General features: G+C 35.7%; 1 protein-coding gene and 1 long non-coding RNA gene across 2 annotated transcripts; both read right to left on the minus strand.

Moving 5' to 3' along the window:
• LOC107636056 (CCAAT/enhancer-binding protein zeta-like) lies at positions 150–10,312 on the minus strand (the record flags this gene model as incomplete). The annotated part of the gene is made up of 8 exons (XM_016339592.2): positions 150–680; positions 8,066–8,288; positions 8,513–8,914; positions 9,516–9,598; positions 9,719–9,808; positions 9,902–10,045; positions 10,173–10,254; positions 10,290–10,312. Coding segments are annotated over 8 exons (1,563 nt in total), but the record flags the coding sequence as incomplete, so codon positions are not given.
• Positions 779–1,347, minus strand: LOC110270927. The gene is made up of 2 exons (XR_002360707.1): positions 1,195–1,347; positions 779–869 (listed from the first exon to the last, which is right to left on the minus strand). It is a non-coding gene; the product is annotated as an uncharacterized LOC110270927 (long non-coding RNA).

The raw sequence follows: 14,298 nt of genomic DNA on the forward strand, positions 1-14,298 counted from the left end.
ATGGTTTGCTTAGTTGGCAGTGACGCTATTTATGTGTGATGAAAATGTTAATGAAATTTTCTAAGTCTAAAATCAATTCATTTTAGAGTTAACGATACAAAAAGTTTTGATATGACATGGAAAACTGGTATTGTGGAATGTAAAATCAGAACAATCCAATGAGTCTATTTTAGTATTTTTTTACTCTTTTTGGACTTGTGTATCTTTCGGGCAGGTTTTTCCTGTTCCATTAGATGCTCATACTCTTCGTAACTTGCAAATGGAGATGCCTTTTCACTCTTGCGTTTTCGTTTTTGTTTGAGTTTTCTTTTGTCGTCGTTGTCATCGTAATCAACATCAATGGCATCCTCAGCCTCTCCTCCTGACATATCCGACGGTATATCTTCATCTATATCGGCATCACCAATCAAGTCATCGTCTTCCTCTTCAGCGACACTGACTAAATCATCGTAATCATATCTCTCCGCTTCAGCAGTATCCAAGAGATTCTCGATCTCTTCATTATCGCTCTCATCCCCGCCTTCAACCTCCTCGTCATCGTCTGACTTCTTTTTCTTCTTCTTCGGTTTAGAACTCATTTTGTTTGTATAGAATTTGTGGAAGACGAGATCTTCTGGGGGAACATCTTCTTCGGCGAGTGAAAGAATTTCTTTGCCAATCAAGTGGTTGTTAATGTCCATCTGCAAAACAAAGTTCAGAAGTTTTATTGGAGACAAACTATAGGAGATAGGGAATCAACTTAGGTAGTCACCGTAATATTATCAGCTTGTTTTTTGGGTACGGTGCTAGGTTCATTATCAGTTTCTTCTATAACATCTTCAAAGTGTTCAAGTTCGTCATCAATAGATTCATTCTGCAACACCATGTTCCTAAAAGACAAAATATTTTGAGGAAGACGTAAGAAAAATAGTTTTCAGCTTTTACAACAACATAGAAAAAGCAAGTTATAAAATCACTTTTTAAAGATCACAAACAAACATCACTTTTATACTAGTTGATACTGTCTTCAAATTAGAATGTTGACCGGATAATTCAATTGCTGTAATTATCAGCATCAAACACACAATGGAGGAATTAATGTCTGATCTTGAAGCATTTGATACAAGTCACTGAAAATTTTCTCACTAGCAACTAGGTCCAATTTAAATGTAATAAATAAAAATGGCATACACCAAAAAACAACTAGCCTCTTACCATAGAGGTGGGTCTGGCTTTAAGGAGTTCAGACAGAAGAAAAAGGCATGCACAGGCATATTGCGGTGGCATCCGAAGTGCAACCTAAAGCGAAAAAAATAAATAAATAAATAAAAATAGAAATGGAAATAAAAGAAAAAATCAGAAACTTGATTCATGTTACTCTACATATTAAGAGAAATAGACAAAAAGGCAGTTCAATGATTACCTGCAATAGACGTTTAGAAAATGCAGTCACACGCTTTGAATTTACATCTCTTTTCATTGCTCTTAGAACAAGTCCAACGAACATTTCTGCCTGAAATCAAGCTAGTTAGAACTTAGAAATACAAAGAAGTTAAGAATTACAGAGGTATAATAAATAAAATGTTATGAAATAACTAAATAAATAAATGAGATAATAAATATAAAATAAAAAAATATAAATAGAGAGAAGAGTGTGTCAGTATAAGAGAGAGAATTTTATTGATTGTTCGTGTATATATGGCCTCAGTTCATTCCCTTCATTCCCTATTCATACATGCATGAAGTGTTTATTTTTCAACTTTCATTTAATGTGATTCTCTTAGAAATGGGCATCCACATTATTCATTCTTATCACAACACTTTCATTTAGATGACCATTTAGGATTATGCTTCGTTAAAACCTTACTAAAAAAATCCAATAGAAAAAATTTTAGTGAAGGAAAAAGAGTACAATATCCTTTGTGATGGAGACTGCCTCATTAAAAACTTTGTCAAGAAAAATCCAATGGAAAAAAACCTGACCAAGGAAAAAAGAGTACAATCTCCCCTTTTTGTCGACATCATTTAATGTCTCGAAATCGGCGCATTCCAATCTGATGTACCAATTTTTCAAAAGAGGATTTTGGGAATGACTTTATAAATAAATCTGCTAGATCACTTGAGCGGATCTGTTGGACATCAATTATCTCTTGATTTTGAAGATCATGAGTGAAGAAGAATTCGGGAGAAATATGCTTTATTCTATCGCTTTTGATATATCCGCCCTTAAGTTGAGCTATCAATCAATCCACATGATGATATAATATATTGAATCAAACTCCTGAGCCAAAAACACTCGCAACTAGTTTCATGTATCGCGAGTATTTCAGCATGATTAGAGGAGGTTGCTACTATCTTCTGTTTCGTGGACTTCTATGATATAGCTGTACCACCATATGTGAATAGGTATCCTATTTAAGATCTCCCTTTGTGTAGATCCAACAAGTATCCTGCATCTGCATAGCCAACTAGTTGTGACTTGGATCCATATGGATAAAACAATCCCATATCAACCGTTCCATGAAGATATCGAAAGATTTGTTTGATTCCACTCCAATGTCTTCTGGTTGGAGAGAAACTATACCTTGCTAGTAAGTTCACAGTAAATGATATATCGGGTCGTGTGGTATTAGCAAGATACATTAGCGCTCAAATGGCACTAAGATATGGTACTTCAGGACCAAGCATATCTTCATTTTCTTTCTTAGGACGGAATTGATCATTTTCCTCATCCAAAGATCTTATGATCATTGGGGTACTTAACGGATGTGACTTATCCATATAAAATCTCTTTAAGATTTTTTCTGTGTATGCTGTTTGATGAATGAAGATCCTATTTTTTGTATGCTCGATCTGCAGGTCGAGACAAAATTTAGTCTTTCCAAGATCTTTCATCTCAAACTCTTCTTTTAGAATTTTTATAATGGTTGAAAACTCTTCAGGAGTTTCAATGATATTTAAATTATCAACGTACATGGTAATTATAATGAATCCAGATGCAGATTTCTTTATGAAAATACACGGGTAGATATCATAATTCTTGAATCCGTTTTTGGCCAGATATTCAGTACGGCGATTATACCATATTCGTCCAGATTTCTTTAGACCATATAAAGATCTTTACAATTTGACTGAGTATAACCCTTGCGAATATTCATTGGATGATTTAGATATCTTTAGTCCTTCAGGGACTTTCGTATAGATATCACAATCTAATGAGCCGTATAAGTAGGCTATTACTCCATTAAATGCATATGTAGTTTATGATATGCGGATAAACTGACCAAATAACGCAATGTTATCGCATCCACTACAAGGGAATACGTTTTTTCATAATCTATACCGGACTTTTGTGAGAAACCTTGTACCACAAGTTGGGTTTTGTAGCGCACAACTTCATTTTTCTCATTTCGTTTTCTCACAAATACCCATCGGTATCTAACAGGTTTTACATCTTCTGGTGTATGGACTACAAGTTTAAAGACTTCACGTTTTGTAAGTGAGTCTAATTCAGCCTTCATGGCTTCTTTCCACTTTGGCCAATCATTCCTTTGTCGACATTCTTCGACTAATCTTGACTCAAGATCCTTACTTTCTTGCATGATATTTAATGCCACATTATATGCAAATATTTCATTGACAATTGTCTTATTTCGGTCCCATTTCTCTTCTGTAAAGACATAATTTATCGAAATCTCATCATTTCACAATTTTCAGGTACCTGAACGTCTTCTAACATTAAAACTATATCAGAATTTTGGACAACTGCATGTGTTCCTGCTATGTCTTTTTCAACAGGGATCGTATTTACCTCTTTTCTTTTTCGAGGATTTTTGTCTTTGGAACCGACAGGCCTGCTACGCTTCTGGCGTGTATTTACTTCGGTGGCAATTTGTCTAACTGGGACATCAATTCAAATTGGGGCATTTTTCGCTGGTATATAAGACTTGGTAAATAATAGTGCATTATTTATTATGAATTTTGTTCCTCCAGGAAACAAAATTATAGCTCTTCCAGAGTCTTCTATCACATTGCCCGAGCCAATAATAATATTAACATATTATTCTTTTAGCACAAGATGGAGAAAATATATATTACTTTTGAGAATGGTGTGCGAACTCGCACTATCCGTAAGGCAAATATCTTCACTATATGTCCTTATCATTCTCTTCAAAGACAAATAATAATAAAATGAGTAGAAATATTTGCTCAGTAAAATTATTTTCTTGATAGAAAATATTTTTCTAAAAAGTATAGTATATACTAAAAATTTTATTATTATTAGCACATTCAGTAATTTTGAAATTCAAATGCATAAAACTTAACAAGAAGTTTCTTACATTATTTATTCACATGAATAATTAACAAATACACATATTAAACTATTTCATTATTGATCAAATGACCAATATTTCCTTCAGGATCCTTAAAGAAATTAAATACATCATAATGAGTGGTGGAATTTTCAATATCATTTGAAACGAAATTTGTTTCCTTTTCTTTGTCGTCTTTTTAAAAAATGTTTGATAAAAATCGTCTAGGTACCTTGGTGTACGATAGGTACGCGATCAATGACCCTTTCCACCACAACGGAAATATTTATCCTCAATTGATTTATTTTGCCCATTATTTCTTTCTTTATCCCACTTCTGGTGAGATCCTTTGTGAACATAATTCATTTTCCTTCCAAAATTTTTCTTGTTACTAAAACCTTGCTATTTACCTCTTCTGGGGTAATGATTTGTCGCATTTACTTCAGGAAATGGGGCGGCGCTAGCTGGCGTGCTTCATGATTCCTTAGAAGTAATTCATTGTTGCGTTCAGCAACAAGAAGGAAAGAAATTAACTTAGAATATTTTTTAAATCCTTTTTCTCGATACTGCTGCTGTAGGAGTACATTCGAGGCATGGAAGGTCGAAAAAGTTTTCTCTAACATATTGGGCTTGAGGAAGTATCACTGTCTTTTGATGATTGTACCTTTCTTCAAGGTCTTTCCACAGATCTATAGGATCTTTTAATGTTAGATATTCATTTTTCAATCATACGTCAAGATGACGCCGAAGGAAAATCATGGTTTTTGGCTTTATCCTTCTGTGATACATTATTTTCAGCTTTAATGGTATCTCCAAAATCTATTGAATCAAGATAGATTTTAGCATCAAGTATCCATGATAAATAATTGTTTCTAGATATATCAAGAGCATTAAATTCAAGATGAGAGAGCTTCGACATAATAAAAATTTGTTACGTGGAGTCTTCTAAAATTTGGTTAGAGTCTCGTGCTGATAACGTGTTATAAAATAACTAAATAAATAAATAAGAAAGAGGTAACAAATATAAAATAAAGAAATATAAAGAGAGAGAATAATGTGTCAGTATGAGAGAGAGAGAGAGAGAGAGAGAGAGAGAATTTTATTGATTGTTTGTGTATATATGGTCTTAGATCATGCCCTATTTATACATGCATGAAGTATTTATTTTTCAACCTTCATTTAATGTGATTCTCTTGGAAATGGACATCCACATCCTTTATTCTTATCACAACATAAAACAAGAAAAACATGTTTAATTGCCTTGGATGTATTCATGGCACTTGGAAGCAGAAGTTTAGAGTACAATGCACGGTAAAATTGATCACTGGCTATCTGATTCTTGGATGTTATTTTATCGAGAAGCATCAGTGTGTGAACTCCTACGTTGAAATTTTTTGAATGAACCTGCAGGTTTTCAGCTTTTATCGGGGAGAAATGCTAGGGGGCCAGCAATTTTGGTATTTTGTAACCATCAATTGGTCATCAATAGTGTTTTTAATGGTGTGAGATTACATCTAATGGTGAGAGATCACTCACTTTTGTTTTAATGGTTAAGTGCTGGCCAGAAAACACAAAAGTTGCTGGCCCCCTAGACTTTTTCGTTATCGGGAATGGATCCTCTCATTTTTTTTTAACAATTGAGGGAATAAAGTGTGATTTTCTGCCATTAATTTTATAAGTTGGACCAAAAATAAATATGAGAGAGAAAACAATGAAAAGTTAGAGATCATACTTTACACTCTTAAATTTTTTTTTACAATTGAGAGGATCCATTTCCGCCTTTATCAATGTAGCCGAAGAAAAAATATATGGAGAGCCAACTATGAATCATGTCTTTGATGATCTTTGGAGAGGGTTGGTACCACTTAGAATTGAGATGCTCGTGTGGTTTGTGATAACAGATGGGCTGATTACAAAGGACAAACTAATAAGGAAGGGAATCATAACCCAAGGTAAAGGGACTTGTGTTTTGTGTGAGAAGGCACAGGAGTCGGTAAACCACCTTTTTCTTCATTGCTCTTTTTGCTCAAAATTGGTTTATGGCCTTGAATGCGGGTTGTGTGTGTTGGGTAGAAGTAAATGATGCTAAAACTTGGTTTGAGGGTTGGATCAATTGTGATGTGTGCAATATGTCAAAAAATGGATCATGTTATTCTTTGCTATTTTGTGGACTATTTGGAATTGTAGGAATAGTAAAATCTTTGAGAATAAAGTTGTTTCATGGAAAAGTGAGTGGGAAAAAGTAAAAACAATAGTAAACCAATGGTATGAGGTGAAAAAAGTGATAAGTCGTGTATATAGGAGAGAAGTGCAATTTGAAGAAGATAGAAAATGGATATGGTGGAACTGTACGTGGTATAAATCAGATAGAAATATATTTTGTGTTGGTGGATATTTACAGGAACCAAATGAAGAAATACACTGTTATATGGGCGATTTGGTGAGTCATGAGTCAATGGGAGATGCATTACTGGTTGGACTGCAAATATCCTTGCAATTTGTTCTCGAAGAGCTAGGAGTAAAAGAAGAAGATGTAAAAATGATGGTTGATAATAAATACATTGTAAAGTGGCTACATGAAAATATGGATACAAATTGGGAGTTGAGATTTTTAAGAAACAAAACAAGCAACATAAAACATATTTTCCAGAACACAAATGTGGAGTTCAAAGGAGAAAGTGAATACAAGTCAAGAAAAGAGTGGGAATCAAGGGCAATAATTGAAGACCATAGATGGATAAAGTGGGGAAGGTGAGTACATTGGCTTCTTATGCAGCACAGGTGATGGAAGTACACAACAAAAAATCCAATTCAACGGATTACATTTGAAGAATGTTTTGATTCTGTATGTATTGTTTACTTATTTATTAGTTTATGTTTATTGTCTAATCTGCTTTTTTGTGGTTGATTTTGGTCCTTGATGGCAATGTCGAAGGGGATTAAATTTAATCACTTGACATTAGTACTTTGTACTCCCTAAAAAGGTCGAGTTGTTCATTACTGATCTAAAAAAAATATGACAATATCAAAGAATCAAAATAAGGTCATGATAAATGCTCTTGCAACATCTGTCAGCGAAATATTGTAGGCTTTCGAATATACTTAACAACTGAAAAAGAATTGGGGTTTGAACATCAACAATGTCATCAACTTCAGTGCTTGACACATAAGGAAATGCCCTATTCACTCCCTGCAAGAAAATCAGGCAGAAATTTAAAAGACTTTGAGCAAGTAAGAACAACATAAAAGAAAATAATTTCACAATCATTAATCAATGTCGGTTCTTGAAAATTACAGTAACATGCTTACAGTTAGGAGAGCTAAAAGAAATCGGGAGTCCAATTCAGCATGTGATTCAGGTGTACTTTTTTATTTTTGCTCTTTTGGATTTGCCTTGCTGCTTTTATCAAGCTTTTTGATTGCTGCTTGCACTTGAGATTAATACCTGAAGATTTCTGATGTGAATATCTTTCTTATTCAATTTTATCTTTTTATCCAAATTTTCCAATTTTTGGTAGATTTAGGAATTAGAGGGTGTAATTTAAAATTTAAGATTAAAAATTTATGATTTAAAGTCTAAAATTTAAAATAAATAAAATAAATTTTAAAGAAAAATAGCTGATAATAGTTGAAAAAACAAATTGGTTTCTTAGCATTGCTCTTTCAAAACAAAAATTACCAAAAGTTAGCTAGCTAAATCAGAATGATGCAGGATTGGCCATAAGCTCAAAAACCATTTTGTGGAAGAGGCAAGAACATAAATGAGTTATTACCTGTTTAGTAGGTTCAATCTGGGAACCACCATGCCATGAGCTCTGTTTCGGTTTCTTCTCCATGAATTTGTCAAGGAAAGCTGTGAGATTTAGGTCACTTAATGGGTTTCCATTGTAGACGACGTTTGCCCCAGAAAGAAGAGTTCTGGCCATGGTGGAAACTGAAGGGTGTGCGTGCGAAGCAAGTACCATTAACTCCCACCAACTTACCCGGTCTGCATTGCTGCAGCAGTGTACAAAGCAACATTAGAGGCGCTACAACTGGATATGAATACAAGGGAAAAAAGCGCAGTTGAAATAATTTTGTAGTCAGGAGTACAAAACATTATACATGATGTGCAGCTCATCTTAGAACCTGGTGTTTATAACAAAAGAAATACCAGAATCTCTTCTAAATTTATGATATTCAAGATGAGGACCACTGTGGAAGAAAATATAGCAAATTACCAATAAGAAGGTTCTCGGTGTCGTGGGTCATAGCCTCCAGGCAGTAAAGACTTCTTGGCAGATACCTTAGATTGCTGTCCTTCATCATCAGATGCAGATTTTGATTTATTTTTGGATGCAGACTTCGGTTTTTTGATACTCGGTTCATCCTTCGCAAGCAAAAAATCTGCATCCTCCTCTGAAGCACCATCTGAATCATCGTCATCCTCAGAAGATGCTGGAAGATCGTCTTTGCCTTCCGAAGAATCACTATCATTATTTTCATCATCTCCATTCTGAGCAAGGGTAATATTATCAGCTTGTTTTTTGGATACGGTGCTAGGTTCATTATCAGTTTCTTCTATAACATCTTCAAAGTGTTCTAGTTCGTCATCAATAGATTCACTCTGCAACACCATGTTCCTAAAAGACAAAATATGAACATGATTTTTTTTGGGGATCAAAAGAGTATAGTAAATTCTATAATAAACTTATCCAGAATTGACTACAAAGACGAGCGTACTCACATAGTATGCAATTTATGGCAAACATAACAAAGCAGTAGTTAAAGCGGGATGCTTGTGCATCGAGCTACCTATTTTTCATAACGTGAAGTAGTTGTCAAGACAGTACTTTGCATTTGCTTTTAGCTTTTTCCAGCAAAAATAAATCACTTCAATAAATAATTTTATTTGAAGTCTAAAAGAATCAGTCTCAGCTTCTGAGGAAAACGTAAGAAAAAACAGTTTTCAGCTTTTACAACAACATAGAAAAAGCAAGTTATAAAATCACTTTTTAAAGATCACAAACAAACATCACTTTTATACTAGTTGATACTGTCTTCAAATTAGAATGTTGACCGGATTATTCAATTGCTGTAATTATCAGCATCAAACACACAATGGAGGAATGTCAGGTCTTAAAGCATTTGATACAAGTCGCTGAAAATTTTCTCACTAGCAACTACGTCCAATTTAAATGTGATAAATAAAAATGGCATACACCAAAAAACAACTAGCCTTACCATAGAGGTGGTCTGGCTTTAAGGAGTTCGGACAGAAGAAAAAGGCATGCACAGGCATATTGCGGTGGCATCTGAAGTGCAACCTGAAGTGAAAATAAATAAAAATAGAAATAGAAATAAAAGAAAAAATCAGAAACTTGATTCATGTTACTCTACATATTAAGATTTAAGAGAAATAGACAAAAAGGCAGTTCAATGATTACCTGCAATAGACGTTTAGAAAAGGCAGCCACACGCTTTAAATTTACATCTCTTTTCATTGCTCTTAGAAGAAGTGCAACGAACATTTCTGCCTGAAATCGAGCTAGTTAGAACTTAGAAATACAGAGAAGTTAAGAATAGCAGAGGTATATAATAAATAAAACAAGAAAAACATGTTTAATTGCCTTGGACGTATTCATGGCAGCTGGAAGCAGAAGTTTAGAGTACAATGCACGGTAAAATCGATCACTAGCTATCTGATTCTTGGATGTGATTTTATCGAGAAGCATCAGTGCTTGAACTCCTACGTTAAAATTTTTTGAATGAACCTGCAGGTTTTCAGCTTTTATCAATATCCAAGAATCAAAATAAGGTCATGACTCATGACAAATGCTCTTGCAACATCTGTCGGCGAAATATTGCAGCGAAATATTGCAGACTTTCGGATATACTTACCAACTGGAAAAGAATTGGGGTTTGAACATCAACAATGTCATCAACTTCAGTGCTTGACACATAAGGAAATGCCCTATTCACTCCCTGCAAGAAAATCAGGCAGAAATTTAAAAGACTTTGAGCAAGTAAGAACAACATAAAAGAAACACAATCAACAATCATTAATCAATGTCGGTTCTTGAAAATTACAGTAACATGCTTACAGTTAGGAGAGCTAAAAGAAATCGGGAGTCCCATGTGATTCGTGATTCAGGTGTACTTTTTGATTTTTGCTCTTTTGGAGTATATTGTCAAATTTTTCTTTTTTTGTTTTTTGGTGTGTCGGGGGAAGGTCCCTATGAAAACCAATAACACTTATTTCCTTGGTAAAACTGGTGAGTTATAACCTGCACCGGTCCAATTGAAGAGAAGGATGCACCTCGTCCTTTCTGCCTTGTTGTCCCCTTTACATAGATGACATGTGTAAAAAAATTTTATCACGTGACAAAGTGCAGGTTACTTTATTACCGTTTTTCGGATGTACAAGTTTTATATGAAAATTTTAGTTTTAGCCCAATGGTGTCTATTTTGTAAATAATAAAAAAATTATAATGCAAATTCAAAAATATTAAATACATTTTTTTCGGTATTGTATGAAATACATATTTATTAAAAATATTTCTTTCAACATCGTTTGGGGTTCTTGTTGTTCAAATATTGACTTCTGTTTTTTGAAGCCCAAATCAACCCATTGACCCCAACTCAAAGTATCACAGCTATCCCGATCTGAGAGAAGTCAATAATTCCTCGTCAGGGCCAAGACGGAATCGTAACAAGTGGTGGTGAAGAAAAGATGGCGATGAGTCCTAACGACGACGGCGGTTCGCGTTACGGCAACGCATGAAGTCCGTCGACACAATAATGACGAGGTACGACAGCTGCGTCTTCTTCGAATGGGGGAGGTGATGTCGTGGTGTCAATTTGTTGAAAGCATTGACCATAAAAATGGAGCAGAGCTGCAGCCAACAGATTTGAGGAAGAAGGGAGATCAAATTCGTTCGGGTCGGGGCATGGATTTTGTGTTCTGGTCTGGGCCTTTTTTTTTACATCAAATACTAACCAAAACATTACATCAGCCCAAAAAACATATTGCAGAATTATGACTGTTTAAGCTCGTTTGAATTGTGGCTGAGGCATGTGGTTAAGTGGCAAAAGTATTTGCCTCAATCCAAAGCCACACAAGTTCGAATCCTAGCTGTGGCTAGGTTAGTGTGTATGAGTGGGTGTGTGAGTGTGTAACCTAAAATTGGGGGTTGTCCAATCTATCGACCAAAAAAAAAAAAGCTTCGTTTGAATTTAGTTAATGTGACTTGCAAATTTATCAAATCTTAAATAGCTTAATTTAGTACGTTAAAATAATATTATATTTTGTTAATTAATAAATATAAATAATTTCTGATTTTCTGTTAAAAATTGAAAAATAAAGAAAGAATATGCTAAAGATGATCCATTTCGGTAGTGAAGTAGTTAGCAGTTGACGTTTTCCAATAGTTGGTGCCAAATGATATGGTCAATTATACGGTACAGAGCTAAATTTGATACAGATTTACAGATATTCCACTTTAGACAATAAAAACTAGACACGTATCCAATAGTTGGTTGAGCCGAAGCAATGATGTAGAGGGGTTGCAGGGCTTGTCGGGTCTGTCTGTGACGTTGAGCCTTGTGCCACGGAATTCTACCACGTATCTAGGATTGGGGTGATAAGAGGATTTCACCCCTTATTAGCTGCTCTGGTTGAAAGGTGGAGGTCGGAGACTCACACTTTTGTATTGCCGGTGGGTGAGGTTACAGTGACCGTGGAAGATGTCGCTCATACATTTGGCCTACCCATTGATGGAGAGCCTGTGAGTGGATAGACTGATAGTAGTAGCGACTTCCTTCAGAGCCAGATCATCGCAATATTTGGTCGTGAACCAGTAGTCAGTCAATCTTCGAAATCATATATAAAGCTAGGTTGGCTTCGACGTATCAGAGACGCGGAGCCATTGGACACTGAAGAGTCCATAAGAAGATACGTCAGATGTCAGATTTTCTTTATGTTAGGGTCGACCCTATTCGCGGATAAGTCGACCGCATACACCCACGCGAAGTATCTACCGTTGCTTCGCGATTTCGAGCGGATCCATACTTATAGTTGGGGGTCAGCATATCTCGCACATCTTTACAGAGCACTATGCCGTAGATCACGATATGATACAAAGGAGATGGATGGCCCTCCTAATGCATGGATTGAAACTCCAAAATACACGATGAAGTATTTTTACCCCGTGCGCCTCCTCATTCCCGTTGTACAGTGAGCGTGTTTCTATTTGAACAACTGACCCACACATCTTCTGAACCATAACCGAGAGCCACCATGGCAAGGCTTAGTAAGAATCCTCCCAACCACCGAAAACTTTCGCTATGGACTTTTGCTTTGCTAACCAAGCCTTTCGGTAACTGATGGTATAGTTGAACCTTGACTGGACTTCCGCTATTATAGATTTCACCTTGATGGATGGGTCAGTCTCGACCAACGGCGTTATAGCCTCAGCAACGGTATCCGAGTCCAACTTGGAATGATCCTATGAAATCGTTCCGATTGAGCACGTGTGCCTACCATTGTATCTGCGTATCTCCCAACAACTTTTTTTCTGTATCAAGCTGGCTTGGATAAGCCAGTCGCACCCACGCCCATACATCTTGCATTTTGCATAGAACGTCTATGACTCAGACTCATACACATTATAGTCAACTCCTCTAGCGATAGTGTAACTTCTAATTGCTGCTACGACCGACTTTTTAGAACTGTATTCCACTCCAATCCAAAACTCTCCGTCCTCAGGATCAGCAACGCCTACAGAAAGCAGAAATCATCGTTCATTAATCAATCAAAAGTATAAATTAACAAAAACGTATTATTCAGTCATCACGTACCTATGTTTGCATATTCCAGAAATTTTGGTACATGCATGGCTTCGAGATCCAACTCACGCATAAATGGTGGCACGCTCATCGGTTGACTGATCGAAGGATGAACTACTATATTCTCTGCTGCTGTCTCAACTCCCACATCACCATCCTCGTCTTCATCGCCGGATTCATAAGTGGCTTCGAAGTCCTCTTCGCTATCACTATTCATTCCCTCGTACACTCAGCTTTATCATCCTCTATATCTAAATCAGTTTGAATTCCTTCTGCCTCTACGGTTTTAAACTCAACATACTGCTCAATCTGTGGCTGTCGCATCTGAGTATGCCGTTGAATTTGAAACATATTCCGCATACTCCCTTCGTCAGTGATTGGCATGGTATCAAACTGTATTAGATCACCAAAAACTACAACCGAATTCCGGTACAGAATTATGCTCACTCTCATCAACGTACTGTTCTCCATGCTTTGACAGAGACCGTTCTAAAACTCCATTAACGTCATGGTGCATGGAACCACAAATGAAAACGAATTCTGGCACACAAACCTCACTCTCTCATGAGTATTACGTATTATCTCACCATTGTGATACACCACCAAGTTTGCGGTACCTTCCATTATACTACCAACACACTCAAAGAACACTTACACACTCTTACTCAGAATGAAAATGGTACCGATCTCTACCTTATATAGAAGGGAGCATTCACCACACCCCCACGTGCTTACTACCTCAACCAATCACGCTTAGCCACGTGTCAGCACATCCCCACATGTAGCAAGTAACACGTTTCCTGCGTGTTGATCATGCACTTGACACGTCCACCCAGAAATAATACACAATGTTCCCCCATTTTCAGCCAAAACACCACCATCTATTCCATATTCAAATTCTTAAGCCTCTTGAGTTCAACTACTAATATAGTCACGTTGTCTTTTTTTGTTGCAGTACTTTTGTGAATCATCCTTAATTGTATTTATTTATAAAAGGAGCATAAATTCTATTAAATTTTATATCTAATATTACTAATATTTAAATTACACCTCTAATAAAATATAATTTTGTCATTTATAATTAATGATAAAAATATTTTAGTAAACATAATGATATATTTTGTTTTTTTAAAAAATATTAAGGTATTTATTTTTTTGTATACCATAATACTTAGCTTAA

This window comes from Arachis ipaensis, chromosome B04 (assembly GCF_000816755.2).
Source record: "Arachis ipaensis cultivar K30076 chromosome B04, Araip1.1, whole genome shotgun sequence".
Classification (NCBI taxonomy): Eukaryota; Viridiplantae; Streptophyta; class Magnoliopsida; order Fabales; family Fabaceae; genus Arachis; species Arachis ipaensis.